The sequence below is a fragment of the Oryx dammah genome, unplaced genomic scaffold, assembly GCF_014754425.2.
Source record: "Oryx dammah isolate SB20612 unplaced genomic scaffold, SCBI_Odam_1.1 HiC_scaffold_21, whole genome shotgun sequence".
In the NCBI taxonomy this organism is placed as follows: domain Eukaryota; kingdom Metazoa; phylum Chordata; class Mammalia; order Artiodactyla; family Bovidae; genus Oryx; species Oryx dammah.
In genome coordinates this window covers 53,752,478-53,773,164 of record NW_024070205.1, presented here as the reverse complement: position 1 = coordinate 53,773,164, position 20,687 = coordinate 53,752,478, and the positions used below count along the sequence as shown (strand labels likewise).

At 44.5% G+C, this 20,687-nt stretch overlaps 1 protein-coding gene across 1 annotated transcript in view; it reads right to left on the bottom strand.

Moving 5' to 3' along the window:
• Nucleotides 1-20,687, bottom strand: part of SUSD4 (sushi domain containing 4) — a 133,962-nt gene that overhangs the window by 33,284 nt on the left and 79,991 nt on the right. Inside the window, exons 4-5 of the mRNA XM_040263706.1 lie at nucleotides 4,815-4,988; nucleotides 391-579 (exon numbers count right to left, since the gene is read on the bottom strand). Of these exons, the coding sequence (XP_040119640.1) occupies nucleotides 391-579; nucleotides 4,815-4,988 (363 nt within the window). The remainder of the gene's footprint in view (nucleotides 1-390; nucleotides 580-4,814; nucleotides 4,989-20,687) is intronic.

Genomic DNA, 20,687 nt, shown 5'->3' with positions numbered 1-20,687 from the left:
GAAGAAACATTGACACAACAATAAAACGAGGGGTGAGATTAACGATGCCATAATACAATCTGTTTTCGTTTGGTGCAAAGAAAATTAATTTTTGAAGACATTTCATTTAACTTTGCAATATTTTGCAGTTTAACCTTTGACGCTTGAAACTTTTCTCTTTCATCCCCGTTAAGCCTAAGGACAGGGGAAGCCAGTTTTATGTCTGGCTGTTTAAGTACTGTTTCATGGCAGATGACCAGGCTTGCTGCCTCTGCTTGGGACAGAGGCAAGCAATATGTACTCAGGGAACAAAAGTTATTGCTGATAGTAATTTCTTAGCTCTTCACCTTGTATGGAAACCTCCACTTTAATAAGCCAAAATTCAACTTCCACAAGGATAAGATGTGTTACCTTCCAGAGCAAGGCACCGGGGTGGGCTGGACGACCAGATAAGGTTGTGCAAGCATTCAAGATACTCTGACCCCTCGAGTTTGAATCCAGGGAAGCAGTGATAGGAGATGACAGTTCCCACTGGGAAGGAGGTCTGGAACTCAGAGATATTCACGTAGCCATTAGAAGAGGCAAGTGGTCTCAGACAGCCTGTGACGTGGGAAGACAAGGGTAAGTAACTTTATGAGGTCACCCTCATACGCCTGAAAGACGAAGCGCTAGGCATCTTTGGGTCCCGCTGCACATGTGGCATAGCCTGTAAGGACTGCGCGCCTTGGTCTTGTAGGCTCAGACCTCCTTATCTCTGTATTTACTCTCCTTCTAAAGCAGGCATTTGCTTTTATAGTTGCAAGTGGCTCCAAGAGGGTCAGACAAGGAGGGAAGAAGTCAAGCGAGGTGTGGCTGAGGCTCAGGACCCCCTGGCTGGTGGTCCCAGCCCTGGCTGTTCATTAGAATCACCTGAGGAAATTTGTAAAAACACCAATTGCTGGCTCTGTGCCCGAGGCTGATGCACAGCCTGGGCACCCCTATCTTTTTTTAAAGCTCCCCAAGAAACCTTCAAGTGGCCATCAGGGCTGAGAACAACTAACGTGCCACAGAAACAAGAGACATTCCAACCGTTTCAGTGGGTGGTGGCTTGAGAGTGTGTGTGTGTTAGCCTCTCAGTCATGTCTGACTCTTTGCGGCCCCATGGACTGAGCCTGCCAAGCTCCTCTGTCCACGGAATTCTCCAGGCCGGAACACTGGAGTGGGTTGCCATTCCCTTTTTCAGGGGATCTTTCTGACCCAGGCATCAAACCTGGGTCTCCTGCATTGCAGACAGATTTTTTACCATCTGAGCCACCAATGCTGGGATGCAAACTGGATTCCAGGGCAACAACTGATTGAATTGACACCTGCCTGACACATTGCAACAAAAATTTTGAAAAATCCAGCTGTGTTTTAGGTGAACTAGCAAAGTAGCATGTAGGGCAGTGGTTCTCAAACTTGAGAGTAACCCAGACAGAGGGCTGGTATGGGACAGACGCTGGGCCCCACCCCCAGAGCTGCTGGTCTGCTGGGTCCATGAGGAGCCCAAGCATCGGCACTGCTAAAGGTTTTCAGGTGCTGCCGCTGTGGCTGCTGCTGGGGGCACCGGGCTTTGTGCAGACCCGCTACAGCAAGTCTGTGCACAGAATTCTGTGTGCCGTCTGAGTGCGCGTGAGACCTGGATGCCTCCTTCTGTAAACCAGTAGCTGCCTTTTTGTCCTGAAGCCTGTGCAGCCCAGTGGAACATCCCCTGTGGTACAGCACCCCTCTTGGTGCGGCGTCCGCTGTGATCATGGAGTTTCTTATTGGCTTCAGCAGTTTCACTGGAGGGGATAATGAGAGCTGCAGAGCTGGTGCTCTTCCCGGAGAGAACTAATTGTGTGTGAAGTAAATAACGGATAATGGGAATATCTACTTTCCCTTCCAATCACCAAGTACAAATTATATCGCACACGCACCGCAGCGAGTGAGGGAATTCCTCTCCCAAGCTGACTTTGTGGCATATTACAAGTGATAGAGAGGCTCTGTGTTGAGTGAACTGCTTGGGTCAGCACCCCAGAATGTGACATCCATATCAGGGCAGGACCAGAGTGAATGAGGGGGTACAGAATGCAAGAGGTAGTCACTCTGGGGCTGTGCCAATGTTAACTTGCTCCACTACAGCCTGGTGTCCCGGAGCCCTGAAGACCCCATAGACCCCAAAGATCCCTGCCCGGAACCAGCCACACTCAGGATGGACCAGATCATAAACACATGGTATTAGGCCATTCTTTCTGGCAGTCCCAACAGCCTTAAATGATTTTTTAAAAATTAGTTTTTGGCTGACCACACAGCATGTGAGATCTTTGTTCCCCAACCAGGGATCGAAACTGCAGCCCCTGTATTGGAAGTGCAGAGTCTTAACCATTGAAGTTCTGAAAAAAAAAATTTTTTTTTGAGCTGAAAACTGACAGTGTTCATGGCAAAAGAGAAATGGGAGGAGGGAAGCTGGCAATCAGGAATAAACAGGATCAGTAACTGAGGGGGAAAAAAAAAAGATAAGCAAATCAACACAAACAGGGAAGGTGTTATGTGAACTTCTGAGCAGGGTTCAAATGAGTGAGGACATTGGGTGCCCATTCCCCCTCCTGGGGAGGAGTGCAGTTCTAAGCTACCCACATGGATAACTGCATCCCCTAAGTAAAAAAACTGACTCTGACCCATAGGGAGAAGGAAGCATCTCCTAAAACACAAAGTCCCTGGGTGGGGGAGGAATGGCCTTGGGACAGTCCCCCATCCAAACCCAAAAGGAGATGGAAGAGGGGGTTGTAACATGTGCAGCTAATCAGAGAAGGAAAGCTATGCCATTCTTGGTTTCTGACAGCCTGTCCTAAAAATACAGTCGAAAACTGGCTTCAACTCAATAGGTGAATGTGAATTCTATTTGCACTTTGAGATAAAAGAGAGAAGGCTCCTCAGGCTTTAACCCCTGGATCTATAGGTGCAAATAAAAATTACAGGATGAAATGTCCCTCGAAGGGCCAATTATATTCCCCCCAGGGACTCCAGAGGTGTCAGACTCTCTATAGCAACCGTGCTGTTTCTGTGAGGATGTGAGGCGAGGTGCAGGGGCTGGAAGGGGGATCAGGGCCCAGAACAGGGGCACCTCCTCTGTGAGGACCAAGGGCTCTGAGGAGGGATGAAGGTGGCCGTAGGCTGTATTGCTCTCAGAAGAAGCACACCTCTCAAGATTAGCAGCCAGCTCATTTGTTGTTGCAAAAAAAACCCCATCAAAGCTGTGTTAAGGACTGAGATGTAGTAAGTAGTGGTGGAGGGGTAAGGGGTCCCAGAGAGAGCAAGAAAAAGCCTGCACTTGAACTCCTAATGATGACACTCCAAGATGTCTATCACCATAGGGCATTTAAAAAAAGAAAATCATTGGGGCAAAAAGAACTCGTAAAGAAGCATCCTGTATTTACGTGACATAAAAGGAAATGGAAAGCGTGGGAGAACCAAAAGAAAAGTGGAAAATGTAAAAGCAAGAAGGGGTTGGAGTCTGAAACAATTATCTTGGTTTGGATATCGCCGCAGGACCAGAACAAAGCGGTGGTTAATAAAGTTCATTTGGATAAACAGCCTCACCTAAAAGATGGCTGCTGATTCTAAGAAGAGTTTCTGACAGTGCAAATAAATCACGCATCTCCTTTAACAAGGTAATGCATAACAGCTCAACAACACAGGAAGTTTCTGGGGAACATGTAGGAAGGTGAGGACTGGACTGTCTTGGTCCTCTTAATCCTGAAGCCTTTGTTTCTTCAAGGGGCCATGGCTCTTAAGCTCTCGCATGAGGAAATGATTTATTTCCAACTATGGGGTGTGCAAAGCAATATCAGAGTCTGCCAGTGGTGATTTCCAAGCAGAAAGTTGACATCCGCCTCAACTTTAAGATGCCACTGCTTTTGGTGCAAATAAGGCTGCTCGCCCTCTCCCCTGGATGATGAATTATGCATGGGCTTCTTGGTCCTTTGGTCCAAGTCACATGTCAAAAAATAAAAATCAGAATTAATGTGAACTGGAGGGCTTATTTTCACAAACAGGGCCCTCTGTGTCAGCCTAGGCAAATTTTAAAAATGCAAGAGGATAAATATTCACCGTCTGGTTTGGATGAAATTTGAATTTGATTATTTTTCTGCTCCTCATGCATTATAAAAAAGGATAACATTATTAAGAGAAAATGGCCTCTGTAAGATTGGCTTTAAATATATTCGTACCACAACTGAAATCAGTATAAATGCTCTGTTATTTCCATTAAATATACAATAGTTCATCATTGTGTTCACGACCCAGTTACAAAGCTCCTAATTCTGCAACTACTTCTGGTTTCTTAGAATAAAGGAGACAGCCAGCATTCTAAAGAATAAAGTACTTTCCATTTAAACTTTTAAACTTTAAAGCTGGGTATAGGGAGCTAGAGAGAACAGGGATCGATGTGAAGATTCCAAAAACAGAGCTTTGGTGATCAGACTGCAGAACGGCTGAACCATGGTGTGTGCGTGACTCTGTGTTTCCCTTTGTTACTTGCCAGCTTCCCAGGTGGTTCAGGGGTCAAGAATCCATCTGCCAATGCAGGAGACGTGGGTTCAGTCCTTGGGTTGGGAAGACCCCTTGGAGGAGGGCATGGCAACCCACTCCAGTATTCTTGCCTGGGAAATCCCATGGACAGAGGAACCTGGCAGGCTACAGTCCATGGGGTTGCAAAGAGTCAGACACGACTGAGCAACTAAACAACAATTGCCATCTTATTAGAGAAACATGCACTTGATCTGCAGTCGAGTCTCAAAGCAGAGCTGAGAACCAGAGCCTCCATCTGCCCCTACCTTGACAGATGGGCAGATTGTCCCACGTTCCGTCATCACGACATAATGAAACCACATTGTATAGGTCGGGGTACCGGATCTTGAATCCTTCATGACAAGTGATGATTAGCTTATCTCCGTGTCTGTATGTCTTGTTATGAATCTCAGCATCTTCAATCTGTGGGATGCGGCAATCTGCAATTGTGTAAAAAGGATACATTATTTTTGGAATTCAAAGCCATTGTGGTTCACAGCTTCACAAGAAAGCTCTTATTTTCAGACTTGGTCTTGACCTACACAGCAATCTGATAAACGGTTCCTTATTTATCACTAAGGCTCAGGTCCCAAAGAGAAGCAATAGAAGCTGCAGAATCTTCTTCACAGAGAAACAGGAAGAGGAGTTGTGGGTGCAGAGGTCCAAGCCCAAAAGGAACCTGGTTTTCTGCCTTCAACACTTCCCACCCTACAGCTGAGCTTACAGAAAATTCTGGAAATGAATGAAGAAAGACCAAAGCTGGGGGTTCACCTGAACTGTCCGGGGGGTTGCCCACTTGGTGGCGTCTGTGGATGGTACACAGCACCAAACAGCCTGGCTGGCTGGTCTCACCCGGTTCTGCTGCCTCTGCCTGGGGGGCCAGGGCCAGGGCCTGATAAGGAAATAGGTTTGCAGAACAGCAGGGGGCTGAGCTGTGGCTGTATTGGCTGTTAGCATTTCCCATCCACCTTATCTGTTTTTCAAAAGATAATTTTGAATAACTAGAGCAGCACCTACTACTGCCACTATCACAAAGGCTCAGAGGAAGCAGCTACTGTCTCCTAAAAACAGAGTCAGAGCAGAAGCGAATCATCACTTGTCCTGAACGAGTCAAGATCGGGTACCTCGACCTCTTGGAAAAGGAAACGGCACCCCACTCCAGTATTCTTGCCTGGAGAATCCCATGGACAGAGGAGCCTAGCAGGCTATAGTTAATAGGGTCACAAAGAGTCGGACACAACTGACTGTGTCAGCACAGACACAGCACACCCCGACCTATACGTTGTTTCATTATTTTGGGACGACGGAACGTGGGACAATCTGCCCTTCTGTCAAGGTAGGGGCAGATGGAGTGGTTCTCAGCTCTGCTTTGACTTCTGCTCTGGGAGGGGAAGACTCATGGCAAGAGTCAGGGGAAGAGCAGTGCGGCGGGGATCAGCAGCCCATGCAACAGAATGGGCAACAAAAGATACAATAGAACTAGGGACTTCCCTGGTGGTCCAGTGGTTAAGAATCCACCTTCCAGTGCAGGGGATGTGGGTTTGCTCTCTGGTCAGGGAACTAAGATCCCACATACCGCAGGGCAACTGAGTCTGTGTGCCGCAACTAGAGAGAAGCCAGTATGCCTCAATGAAAGCCCCTGCATAATGCAACTAAGACCTGATGCAGCCAAATTAAAAAAAAAATAAATGAACAAATAAAACTAATCGATGGGTAATCATCTGCTTCTAACTCTGTCTACCTCCAGTTTACCTTGTGGGACATTCACTCTGTGCTGGCAAGTTGCAATCCTGCTCCTTCTGGCCCCTCACTCTAAACACCACCCAACTAATTCCATCTGGATTTTGTTGTGGTTGTGATTTGCTGTTTGCTTGTTTTTTAGTGGAGTATAGTTGATTAACAAAGTTGTGTTAGTTTCAGGTGTACAGCAAAGTGAATCAGTTATACACATACATGCATCCTTTTTCAGATTCTTTTCCCATTTAGGTTATTACAGAATATTAAGCAGAGAGCTATTCGGTGTCTCCTGGTGGTTTTCTATTTTAAATACAGCAGTGTGTATATGTCAATTCCATCTGGTGTAAGTCACTTAGGTCACCATGTGTCTCTCTCCATCTCCTGTTTAAAGTCTCTGATTTTACATGCATATATGCTTAAAAGCATGAGCTATCTAGCTCTAGTTTTAGACAGGTAGATGAGTTATATTCCCATTTTTTGGTGTCTTAATTTTCTGAAACAAGGCAAAATTTAAAAATAGCATTTTGAGGATCATACAGACTTCCTCCAGAAAATTTTCAATGGATTTCTCAGCCATTCCCCAAAGCCTACTGAATCCAGAATAGTTTGGAATAGCATTCATAAGAAACCTGAGTTTCAAGTTCCTCTAAGCTTTGAACTGTCAGCTCTCAGGCAAAAAGTCCTGGGAACTCTGATGCAGGGACTGGCTGGAGGAGGGCTCTGGGGGCTGGGACTTGGGGGGCTTTAAAAAGAGCATGTCACGGGGGCTATGATGTGGGTTTGGGGCTGGGTTTACTGGGAGCACTTTGACCACAACAGACTCCAGGAAACAGAACATCAGTGACAGGAAAGCCTCAGAAAGTAAAGGGTCTCCCAGGCAGAGGAGGGACCCGGCAGCTGGGAAGGCAGGGGTAGTGGCTGTTCAGCAGCCACACAGGTCATCAGGGCCCAGTGCTCGTGAGCCCAGCTCTGCCGTGACCTCATCCTCCTTCCCACCATGAGCTCGAGAGCAGGGACTATGCCACTACCTCCTGTGACGTTCCTTCCATGCTTCCAGACCTCTGTACACACCTGGGGAGGAAAGGCTGAGAGGGGCCAGGGAGACCTGAGAAGCAGATTCTTTCCAGGCTCTGGCAGCTAAGCCTCCCCCTGATGATGAGGAAACCCATTATCAGCTCTTCCCTTTGCCTCTGGATCCAACAGAGGGAGTCTTGGCTGGAGAACTGGGTTCTGGTTTCAATTTTACCTCTCATTTTTGCATGGAAAGAGTTTTTCAGGCTATGGAAAGAGGTTTTCTAACTGTTCATGTTTTTCTACAAGGATAGCTGACTCCCTCCCAAATTAATCCAGAATAATCAAGACTGGTGTGTCCGTGTGTGCTCAGTTGCTTCAGCGATGTCTGACTCTGTGACCCTATGGACTGTAGCCCACTAGGCTCCTGTGTCCATGGGATTCTCCAGGCAAGAATACTGGAGTGGGTTGCCAGGCCCTCCTCAAGGGGGTCTTCCCAACCCAGGTATCAAACTCGTGTCTCCTGCATCTCCTCCATTGCAGGCAGATAGATTCTTCACTGCTGAGACACCCAGGGAAGCCCAGTCATGACTGGAGACACAGATAATTGACAGTTCTGCACACCACTGCAGCCTTCTTCTTAATGGAAAATGTGAATTACATTTTTTTCAATATCGCTCTGCAGAAATTATTCACAGCAAATAAAAACACATTTATCAAGGCATCCGTCTGTAAAATCTGGGCTGTAAATAGATCCTGTGGTAGTCATTTATATGACTAAACAACTATTTTCATGATTGATTTAAAACTTATTCAAGAATTAACCGGTATACTCAGGAGGCGGTCAGCTAGCAGCAGTAAACTCAATGGATGGGAACGGCCATGTGGCTGTAGTAACACAAGGACATTGGCTGACCAGAAGAGGCAGCACCAAACCTTGTTTCTGAAGGTGGTTACGCTGCATAGTAGTCTATAGTATAGAATGCTTTGAACTTCTAATAGAACATCTTGTTTCCATAGGCAGGAGCCGGGGAATAGAGGTTCCAAGGGAATTCACTGCCTCCCGTATGCCAGTAATTTATGTACTCGACTCAAAGAAGAGTCAGCACAGGGAGTGATGCAGGACCAGTTTACTACATGAGGTGATCCCCGTATTCACTGGGGAGTCAGTGGAAGTTTGGAGTTTAAACTCCACTATGGTAGAGAGACCAGGAGCAGCTGTGCTCTACATGTAAAGACGAAACTCAAATGGACCAGCTCTAGCAAAGCCTAAACTAAACCATGATAGGAGAAAATTCTGTCCAGAGCCTTTCTAATTTTTTTTTTTTAATCCAGAATAGCTGTCACCTAGTCCTCCCACTGAAGGAGGGTAATGTAGAAAGAAAAAAGGATCTAGAAAAAGTCCCAATCCATCAGTGGTAGCAGTCAACAACTCTAGTCCTTATTTTTATGGAAAGAAACATACCAGGATCTTTAGTCTCTGAAAAGAAACACACTTCATCAATTCTAAAGCTTTCAGTAGAAATAACACAATTTTCTATAGCACAAATGCATTCAGCCAACACAAAGAATTTCTAAAAGCAACTGCAAAAATATTGGTATCAAAGACTGCAAAAAGAAGGTCTATCAATAACTGATTCTATTGAATAGAATCAGGTCAACAGTCAAGACTTTTGTCTATAGAGTATCAATGGGCACTTTGGAAATATAACTTGAGGGGTACCAAAAACTTCCATGCCTGAAATCCTCTTTCACAAACCTGAAACTATCATTATTTTTGTGTCCTGCTTCTAGTAACAATGAGGATTTAATATAATAAATAAATAAAAGAGTGGACAGAAGACCCTAAGGCAGTCCTACACACGTACACCCATGTACAAATCAATTGATCCAATTAGTTACAGACAGCAAAGTCCTAAAGGATGGAGCAGTAAAGAGAAAGAGGAATTTCAAAGAATATATGCCATATTTTAGGATTTATTTTTCTTTAAAATGCTGGTTGGGGCTTCCCAAGTGGTGCTAGTGGTAAAGAATCCACCTGCCAGTGCAGGAGATGTAAGAGATACAGGTTCAACCCCTGAGTTGAGAAGATGCCCTGGGGGGTGGCACGACACCATTCTAGCATTCTTGCCTGGAGAATCCCATGGACAGAGGCGCCTGGGCTACAGTCCATAGCGTCACAGAGAGTCAGACACGACTGAGGCGACTTAGCAAAATGTTAGTCATATGTGAAAATAAATCTGATTCCTTTAAAATGACAAATTTCTGCGTCAATATGCCTGCCAACGTGTTCACAGAAGCCTGAATACATGATACACACTTAGAGATGCATAATTCCTATTAGCATATTAAAGGCTCTGACAGCCTTGCTGTAAAGAATTCTACTGGATCTAGTTTAAGCCAGCGTTTGTAAAGCTTATTATTCATCCATCAGCTCATTCATTCACTGAGTTATTGAGCATTTACTCTAGTCCTGGTACATTTACTCTAGTTCTAGGTGTTAAGGATAAAGAAAAAGTCAAGAATTTTACTCTTGTGGCATTTGCATGGCAGGAGACTGCTAACAGGCAAATTATCAGATAAGTGAGCTAGAAAATAATAGGCAATGATCACTGCTATGATGCACACATAACAAGGTAATAGAATAGGGACTGACTCAGGGACTCCTTTAATTTGGGAAGACAGGAAAGGTGCCTCTGAGGAAATGACATTTATTAAGCTGAGATCTAATGACAAGAAGAATCCAATCATGTGTGGATTGGGGAGAAGAGTATTTCGGGCAGAGGGAACTGCCACTACACAGGCCAGGGGAGAGTTGAGTGTCCTGAAAAACACAAAGGAAGATCAGAGTGCCTGGAATATAGCAAGTGAGAGTAAGATGGAAAGTCAGATCATGCAGGGCCTTGTAGATAAGGACAGGGCATTTGTTTTTACTTCAGTGTGGTGGAACTCCTGGACTTCTAAAGCATGGGCCATGATATGCTCTGTGTCTTGTGGGGTACGTGCAGTATGGGGCTGGCCTTGCCCAAAGGGGGTTCTGGCCTTTGCCCTCAGCTCCTGAGAAGTAACCATTAAGTCCTTGGAATGTGCAATCTGAGATGAGTATCTTTTTAAATTGGAGTTTAAAGATTGAGGGCAGGAGAAAAGGGGGATGACAGAGGATGAGATGGTTGGATGGTATCATCAACTCAATGGACATGAATTTGAGCAAACTTCAGGAGACAGTGGATAGAGGAGCCTGGTGCGCTCCAGTCCATGAGGTTGCAAAGAGTCAGATACCACTGAGCGACTGAACAACAGCAACAGTGTGATTTGGCCAGCCAGGGAACACTGGCCCATGCAGTTACCAGCTCTACTTCTGAAAGAACTGGAAATGCACAAATGGTCAGCCATGTCTACATAACCAAGCTCCAATTAAGATGCTGGACACCAAGCCTCGGTGAGCTTCTCTGGTTGTCAATACTCAAAGTGTATTGACACACACTGTTGCTGGGGAACAGGCAATGGTGTGTACAGCTCACTGGGAGAATGATTGAAAGCTCATGCCTGGTGCCTCCTGGACCCTGTGTGCCTCTCTCCCTACATAATGTTAATCTGTGTCCTTTCACTGTCATACATCATAATCGTGAGTATCATCAGTCCTCCTGGTGAATTACTGAACCTGAAGATGGACTTGGGGACTTCTAAACTTGTGACTGGATTCAGAGTGATAGTCTTGGGGACCCTTGAACTTGCAGTTGGTTACAGAGGTGATGGTGGTTTGGGGGGAGTCCCCAAACCTTGTATCACAACACCCTTTTTTTAACTTACTATCTACTAACACCCCTCAGCATCACAGCTGTGTATCCGTGGTTTTCCACATCGCTACTATTCTGGCAATAGTGGTTAGGGAACACTGTTCTGACCACCATCATTTACTTGGAATAGAATCAACTGCAGCTAATGATGTCATCATAAACCAGCAACATGAGAAAAGTAGAGGCAAGAGTTGGTGCTATTGAGAAAGGAGATGACTGGAGACAGTGGGTTCTTCATAGAAAAGGGGCACCAGCATGTGCGTAGTTTTGCTTTGGGAGCAGGGCTAGCTCAGGCTGTTTCTTTCTCCTTTGTAGGATATTGACTCTTACAAAAACAGAAGACACACCAGGACAGGGTACTCAAGACCATGTGGCTCTCAGCTGAATGTTAAAGTGGAATTATCATGAGGCCATCCTTAAAACTGCTGAGAAGAAGGCATGCAGAAGAGAATGGCATGGAGTCATGTTATTATAAAGAAGCATGTCTGTGTTTTCCTTTGATCTATAGATTGGTATATTTTATTTACTTGTGGTGGAAAACGGCAATTAGTATCTGTTATTTAAAGTATTTATATTTAACACTTGGATAGTAATTCTTTCTAGAGAAAGAATTCTTAGGTGTCCACTCTGAAGGACTCAGACCATTATACATGTCTTTTAAGCATACATAGAAAATTTACAAAACTTGACCATACTTGGGCCATAAAACAAGAACACATTTCAAAAGACTGAGACTATAGAGTATGTTTTCTGGTCACAGTGAAACAGAATTGAACACAGCCATCCCTCAGTATCCATGGGGCACTGATTCCAAGTAAGACCTCCTCCCCCAACCCATGGACACCAAAATCCACAGATGCCCACGTCTCATACAATATGGTGAAGCATCTGTATACAACCTACACACATCTTCCTGCATACTTCAAATCATCTCTAGACTAATACAATGTAAATTACATGTAAATAGCTGCAAATAATGCGATAACATAAAAAAGTAAGCTACATAACGCAAGAAGATATTTTTAGCACATACAAACAATGTAGGGCTTGTATTCAGTACATATAAAAAACTCAGTATATATAAAAATCAATTAGAAAAGACAACTCAGTAGATAAATGGGCAAGTGGATTGAACAGGCAGTTCATAAGAGAGGATAACAAGGTGTTCAATGAATATACAAAAAGGTGTTTAACTTCCTACTCACCAGGGAAACCACAAGCTACCACTAAATACCCATCAGTGTCTAAAATACTGATAATGCAAGTGTTGGCAAGTAGTAACTGGGACTCTCACACTCTGTCACGGGAGTGTAAATTGGCACAACCACTTTTGATAATGGCAGTACCTATTAATGCTAAAATACAGGTATATCCTACAATCCAGCATGTCCAATCTTAGGAGTATATCCAACAGAACATGGATATATATATATTCACCAAGAAGTGTGTTCAAGAATGTTCACAGCAGCCCTATTTGTAACAGACCTAATCGGAAAAACATTACATTTTCATCAACATCAGAGTGTTCAAATATTGTCTATTCATATAATAGAACATGACGTAGCAATGCCAGTGAACAAACTACAGCCACATGCCATAACATGCATGGGGGCTGCCCTGCTGGTCCAGTGGCTAAACCTCCAAGCTCCTAATGCAGGGGGCCCAGGTTCGATCCCCAGTCAGGGGACTAAATCCCTCAAGGTGCAACTAAGATTCTGCATGCTGCAGCAAACGGCAAAGATCCCACATGCGGCAGGCAGCTAAGACCTGGAACAGCCAAATAAGTAAATAAATATTTTTTAAAAATAATACATGCATGACTTTTACAAACATAAAGTACAAGTCCAACATAAAATTATACTTACTTTATAATTCCATGCATATAAACTCAAAACTAAGACAAAAGTAAGTTAAGCTTAAAATAGTACCATGTTTAGGAATGCATCAGTTCAGTTCAGGTCAGTTCAGTCATTGAGTCGTCTCCAACTCTTTGCGACCCCATGAACTGCAGTACACCAGGCCTCCCTGTCCATCACCAACTCCCAGAGTCCACCCAAACCCATGTCCATTGTGTCGATGATGCCATCCAACCATCTCATCCTCTGTTGTCCCCTCTCTTCCTGCCCTCAAACTTTGCCAGCATCAGGGTCTTTTCAAATGAGTCAGCTCTTCGCATCAGGTGGCCAAAATATTGGGAGTTTCAGCTTCAACACCCAGGACTGATTTCCTTTAGGATGGACTGGTTGGATCTCCTTGCAGTCCAAGGGACTCTCAAGAGTCTTTTCCAACACCACAGTTCAAAAGCATCAATTCTTCAAGGCTCAGCTTTCTTCACAGTCCAATTCTCACATCCATATATGACCACTGGAAAAACCATGGCCTTGACTAGACAGACATTTGTTGGCAAAGTAATGTCTCTGCTTTTGAATATGCTGTCTAGGTTGTTCATAACTTTCCTTCCAAAGAATAAGCGTCTTTTAATTTCATGGCTGCAGTCACCATCCTCAGTGATTTTGGAGCCCAGAAAAATAAAGTCAGCCACTGTTTCCACTGTTTCCCCATCTATTTGCCATGAAATGATGGGACCGGATGCCATGATCTTCGTTTTCTGAATGTTGAGCTTTAAGCCAACTTTTTCACTCTCTTCTTTCACTTTCATCAAGAGGCTCTTTAGTTCCTCTTCACTTTCTGCCATAAGGGTGGTGTCATCTGCATATCTGAGGTGATTGATATACTTCCAGACAAAGTGATTACCATGGGAAATGATCACCATGATTCAGGGAAGGGGTTATCTCAGAGAGACAGAGGGGAGGCAGCAACTGGGAGCGGGCTTCTGGGATACCAGTGACACTCTACAACTTCACCTGGATAATCATGACAAGAGTGTTTGATTTGTGATAACTCACTGAACTGTTTGGTTCCATATGAATCTCTCTATATATGTTATATTTTATGAATTTCAAAAGGTTAAAGAAACAACAACAAAATTAATCCAGAAAGAGGAGTAAGGGAATTCACTGTAAAGGCACTGATCTTTCCCAGCTACACTGGGAGCTTCTGGGCCTGACAGACAATGCTTACCAGAATTTTGGGAAATGAATGACTAAACATCTTGGAGTGGCATTTAAATTTCCAAAAGCATAAAACTTTCATTATTTTCTAGAAACTATTTTCTTTTAAAAAAACCTTTGAGGTCTCTTTCCACCTTCCAGAGGTAGACTTTATTTTCAACAATGAAATGATAGAAGTACTTGGTTGTCAGAGCTGAGCTCACACAAAAAATAAAAGAATGTCATTCAAATACCAATCTCATGGGCTGAGGACTTTTGGAAATTCTAACCTACATCTTGATGTTCTACTTGCGGAGTGCTTACGGCAAATATCTCAAGGTACACTCTGAGGCCTGCCAGCATGAGGATCTCCTGGAGGTGCCTGCTAAATTCAGATTCCTAATGCATAAAAATCTCTAAGAGGAGGCCTGGTGATGTTCATTTCTAACACACCCTTTGGGTAATTCCCATGAAGTCAAAGTTGAGAACCAATGCTTCATGGATACACAAGGTGATTGACTAGCAGAGGCTCGCTCACATTTTAACAAGTCCCCACCATCCTTAGCAGCTATGTCAGAAAAATGTAGTAAAGAATAGAATCCTATCTGAGCAGCTGGAAGGCAGCTCTGTGCCCAAGGCCTCTCCCTCTGTAGTCAGGTGTAGGGTTCTGAAGAGATCTGCATCGTAACAGGACTCTCAAGAGGCAGATGAGGGAGCCACGGTCATCCCCAAACCACTCAAGAACCACGAGGGGAAATAAACCTGGTCTGGGATGGGTTTGGAAGGACACCTGTGGGGGTTGCCCTGCATTTTTCACAGGCAGCCAAACTAATTCTGGGTAGTATCTGCTGCAAGCTTGTGAAAAACCGGCTTTCTAGGGAATCTTGGTGATCGACTTGGTGTTTGAGGTTGTTAACAATCATTTTGTGACCTTTACACACAATCTGATAAGACTGTGTACATATATGGATGTTCTGCATTTGCCGAATAATTCTGTGGCTTAAAGCAAGTTCCTACTTCCACGGCACCTGTAAGAGAGGGCCAACTGCAGCCCTCGCACGACACGCGAGATGACAGCAGGCAGCTGGTAAAGTCTGCTAGGATTCGGATTTTCCCTCTGCACTTCCAGGGGGCTCAGCTGCGCAGGCTTATCTGTGGTAGTCCAGCTGTCATCTTGCAACAGTGATAACTGATCATTTCTGTCATTTATCTTTGCTGCATGTGCCCCCATCTGACCTGACCTTACTTTCTCTGGATTTTTTTTTTCCTTTTAAGTCATGACCACATTTAAGTTAAAAAAAAAATCTTTTAAAGAACAAAAACTGAAACTCACACTGAAGCCACAACGGAGGGAGGGTAGGGAAGCAGTGACTTCTGTTATCAGAAGCATAAATAAGAAATGACAGTGGTCCTGGAGACAGAGAGAGGCAGCCCTCTGCTCCTTCCCATCTTAGAAGACGGAAAATGAGAAGAGATTATCTTAGGGGAAGACATGCAAATACTTGCCCTTGTGGGCATTGCCTGCTGTTTCTGATAACCCATGTCCAAGGCAACAAGAAAGAAATTTTGGATGATAGAAAATGTACGTGGGAAGAAAAGGATCCTAAATAAAACATTTTGAAAGCATCCATCTGTTTGGGGGAAGTTTCTGGAGCTGGAAGACAACTTACCTTAATATAGGAGTAACTGTAAAAAAGAAGTATGACTACCTTGCTTTTGAAAAATGCCTGCACCCTACAGTTTCACTGAATAAAGGAGTCATCTGCCATCTTTACTGCCAGCTTTAGCTCATGAGTCAAGTTGAATTTTTTAATCAAACTTTATAATGTAATATTACTACTTAAACTCACACTGCACCTTTTACCCAGGAAGCTCAAAGAACCTTCTTCACATCAAATTATTAATCTCATAGCAATCCTGGTCAGATCTATGTGAGTCAAATACTTTTGCAAGCACTTAAAAATAATGTTTGCTTAGTGAATTCATCTATTCCCCGCCCTCCTTCCCACCCCCCTGCACTCTGTAAGGAGCTGGGGCAGACAAAGGTTCAGCATGGGGTCACAGAAGGTGGGGGCGGGGACAGCGCCCTTGTGCTGTGACCTTCAGCCACAAGCAGACAACGTAGGTGATTGAGAGAGACAAAGAGGGGCAGGTGGCAGTGGTAGGTGAAATCACCCTGGGAGCTTTTAACCATGTTTGAGCTCCCATTGCCCAGAACCACCAAAATAGAATCTCTTGGAGAAAGTTCCAGACACTGTTATTTCTAAAAGTTCCCCAGGTGATGCTGACATGCAGCCTGGGTTGCACACCACCGGGATGGTGGAAAGAGCACTGAACTAGGAGTGAGGATGCAGGTTCTAATCCTGGTTTATTTGCCATGTGACTTGTGTTAAGTTGCTTAAACTCTATGGGCTTTAGTTTCTTTTCTTTTTTAATAACTATTTTGGGGGGTGGGGAGCTACACAACTTGAGGGATTTTAGTTCCCTAACTAGGAATTGAACCTGGGCCCACAGCAGTGAAAGCACCAAGTCCTAACCACTGGACTGCCAGGGGATTCTCAGCTTTAGTTTCCTTGTTTATTAAAACACAGCCCCATGGCCAAGGGATGAGAGAAGACAGGAGGGAAGCAGCCACAGGAAACAACTGCCATTGCACTGGGGCCTGCCTTGCCCGCCCCATGGAGGAGAACCACCTGCTTGGACTGGCTGGTAATACATGGTACTGTCTACTGTGGGAGCTGGTCATCACATGCTCATGTGCCATCTGTATCCTCATCTCCCTCTGGATGGAGGGACCTTGCCCTCCAGAAGCACTGAGAGGTGGGATGAGGTTGCTCTAAGGGTTGTTGAGCAAAGCTCTCAGGTACCACCGGAGCCCCAGGGCTGCAAGTCCAACCAGACCATCCTGCCAGGGGCTTCGCTGGTCCTTCTCAAAGTGAGGAAAGCCATCCCAAGGTGGGGCTCTCCTTACAGGGGCAGCGGTTCACGGGCTACACTAACATGTGCTTTAAGCGGTGCTTTTGTCTCCTGCTTTGCTCCAGCCAATCACAGAGTGGGGGCATCCTGGGAAAGCTGCCTGCTCTGCGAGCTGGTTCTCAAACACGCGGCAGTTGATGGACCTCAGCTCTCAGCATCGTGGTCCCAGAGTCGTTCAGAAGAGCCACAGTGGCTTCAAGCTGGTCTGGAATGTGCTCTGGAAGACTCACCTGAATAGGCCAACTCCCTGTGAGAACCCAAATCTTTTTTATTTGCTTGGTACAGGTCTATCTGAAATTTACCAGTGCAATCATTAACTATTCACAGAGATGCTCAAGGGAGAAGGTGAGGAGAAAAGAGAAAGGTCCCTTGAACCTTGAAGAGGAGAGGTCTGAGAAGTCCTCAATTATAAGGACCCTCTGCAAAGAAATGTTTGTCCGCTGGTGTAGGTGCTACCTCCCCAGGCACATGCTCAGGAGGAGGAAACTCAAGGGAGATAAGAAACAGGTGTGTTTCTGCACACAGAGTACGCAATCTACCTCCAAGGATGCTCCACAGACACCCTGAATCCACTCAGAAGCTCAACTTCTGCATCTGGCTTTAAACGATGTCCCAGACACTCTCCCAGGAAAGAGAATCAGAGGGAGGAGGGATTTAGGTGCCACGGGACATCTAGGTAATGGTCTCTCACCCTACCCAGGAACTGCACACAATTATTTAGTTAGCACTCTTGGGAAGTTAGTTCAGTTCAGTTCAGTAGCTCAGTCATGTCCGACTCTTTGAGACCCCTTGGACTTTGGTCATAGCTTTTCTTTTTTCTTTCTTTCTTTATTTTTTATTTTACTTTACAATTCTGTATTGGTCATAGCTTTTCTTCCAAGGAGCAAGTGTCTTTTAATTTCATGGCTGCAGTCACCATCTTCAGTAATTTTAGAGCCCAAGGAAATAAAGTCTGCCATTGTTTCCCCATCTGTTTGTCATGAAGTGATGGGACCAGATGCCATGATCTTAGTTTTTTGAATGTTGAGTTTTAAGCCAGCTTTTTCACTGTCCTCTTTCACTTCCATCAAGAGGCTCTTTAGTTCCTATTCGCTTTCTGCCATAAACCTGGTGTCATCTGCATATCTGAGATTATTGATATTTCTCCCGGCAATCTTGATTCCAGCTTGTGCTTCATCCAGCCCAGCATTTCACATGATGTACTCTGTATATAAGTTAAATAGGCAGGGTGACAATATTCAGCCTTCAGTTCAGTTCAGTTCAGTTGCTCAGTCATTTCCGACTCTTTGTGACCCCATGGACAGCAGCACACCAGGCCTCCTGGTCCATCACCAACTCCCAGAGTTCACTCAAAGTCATGTCCATTGACTCGGTGATGCCATCCAGCCATCACATCCTCTGTGGTCCCCTTCTTCTCCTGCCTTCAATCTTTTCAGCATCAGGGTCTTTTCAAATGAGTCAGTTTTTCACATCAGGTGGCCAAAGTACTGGAGTTTCAGCTTTAGCATCAGTCCTTCCAATGAATATTCAGGACTGATTTCCTTTAGGATGGACTGGCTGGATCTCCTTGCTGTCCAAGGGACTCTCAAGAGTCTTCTCCAACACCACGGTTCAAAAGCAACAATTCTTCAGTGCTCAGCTTTCTTCACAGTCCAACTCTCACATTCATACATGACTACTGGAAAAACCATAGCTTTGATTATATGAACCTTTGTTAGCAAAGTAATGTCTCTGCTTTTCAATATGCTGTCTAGGTTGGTCATAGCTTTTCTTTGAAGGAGTAAGCGTCTTTTAATTTCATGGCTGCAGTCACCATCTGCAGTGATTTTGGGGCCCCCCAAAATAAAGTCTGTCACTGTTTCCATTGTTTCCCCATCTATTTGCCATGAAGTGATGGGATACGCTGGCAGATACCATGATCTTCGTTTTCTGAATGTTGAGCTTTAAGCCAACTTTTTTACTCTCCTCTTTCACTTTCATCAAGAGGCTCTTAAGTTCTTCTTCGCTTTCTGCCATAAGGCTGGTGTCATCTGCATATCTGAGGTTATTGATATTTCTCCTGGCAATCTTGATTTCAGCTTGTGCTTCATCCAGCCCAGTGCTTCTCATGATGTACTCTGCATATAAGTTAAATAAGCAGGGTAACAATATACAGCCTTGATGTGCTTCTTTCCCTATTTGGAATCAGTCTGTTGTTCCATGTCCAGTTCTAACTGTTGCTTCCTGACCTGCATACAGATTTCTCAAGAGGCAGGTCAAGTGGTCTGGTATTCCCATCTCTTTAAGAATTTTCCACAGTTTGTTGTGATCCACACAGTCAAAGGATTTAGCATAGTCAATGAAACAGAAGTAGATGTTTTTCTGGAATTCTCTTGCTTTTTCTATGATCCAACAAATGTTGGGAATTTGATTTCTGGTTCCTCTGCTTTTTCTAAATCCAGCTTGAATATCCAAAGTTCTCAGTTCATGTACTGTTGAAGCCTCACTTGGAGAAATTTGAGCATAAACTTTCCTAGCGTGTGAGATGAGTGCAATTGTGTGGTAGTTTGAAAATTCTTTGGCATTACCTTTCTCTGGGATTGGAATGAAAACTTTTTCCAGTCCTGTAGCCACTGCTGAGTTTTCCAAATTTGCTGGCATATTGAGTGCAGTACTTTCACAGCATCATCTTTTAGGATTTGAAATAGCTCAGCTGGAATTCCATCACCTCCACCAGCTTTGTTCGTGGTAATGCTTCCTAAGGCCCACCTGACTTCGCACTCCAGGCTGTCTGGCTCTAGGTGAGCGATCCCACCATCGTGGTTAAGTTAGTTAGTTAGTTCTTTAGTTAGTTCTCCAGGGAACTAGACACCGCATGCTGCAGAGAAAGATTCCACATGCCACAGCAAAGACTAAGACCCAGCACAGCCGAAAACAAGACAAAAAAAACTTCTGTCCAGCTAGCAGAACCAGTGCCACAAGGAAGGAGGTGTATCGTGTATTCCAGCTGGGCCAAGGGGTGGTCAAGTAATGACACATTTCCATCAATATTGATAATAAATAGGTTTGGGCAACACGTAGACTGATTCTTCTCTGCTGCTCCTACGTGATATTTATACATAATACAAATGGATTAGAATGCATTTTATTTTGGTTTCTTTGGGATGTTTATTTTTATATTGATTTATTTGGCGGTGCTGGGTCTTCGTTGTGGCATGCATGATCTTTACTTGTAACGTGTGAGATATAGTTCCCTGACCAGGGATCAAACCTGGGCCCCCTGCGTTGAGAGTGCTGAGTCTTAGCTATTGGACCACCAGGAAGGTCCTAGGATGTTTATTTTTTAATAAACTACTTCTTCACGATGTGTAAAAAAACCACAGTCTGAATTGCCACAATACTGACCCCACCTCTTTTAAAGCTTTCAGGACAGGACAGCGCGTTTCTATGTCCTGATTTGATGCGTGTTGTATAAGTGTCAAGTGAATTTACGCAAAGTCAGTCTGATTTTACCTACACTTTTTCTTATGAAATCTAGGAAAGGGATGTATTAGCAGGGCAAGTGTCCCCCAGTAGATGAGCTGAGTGA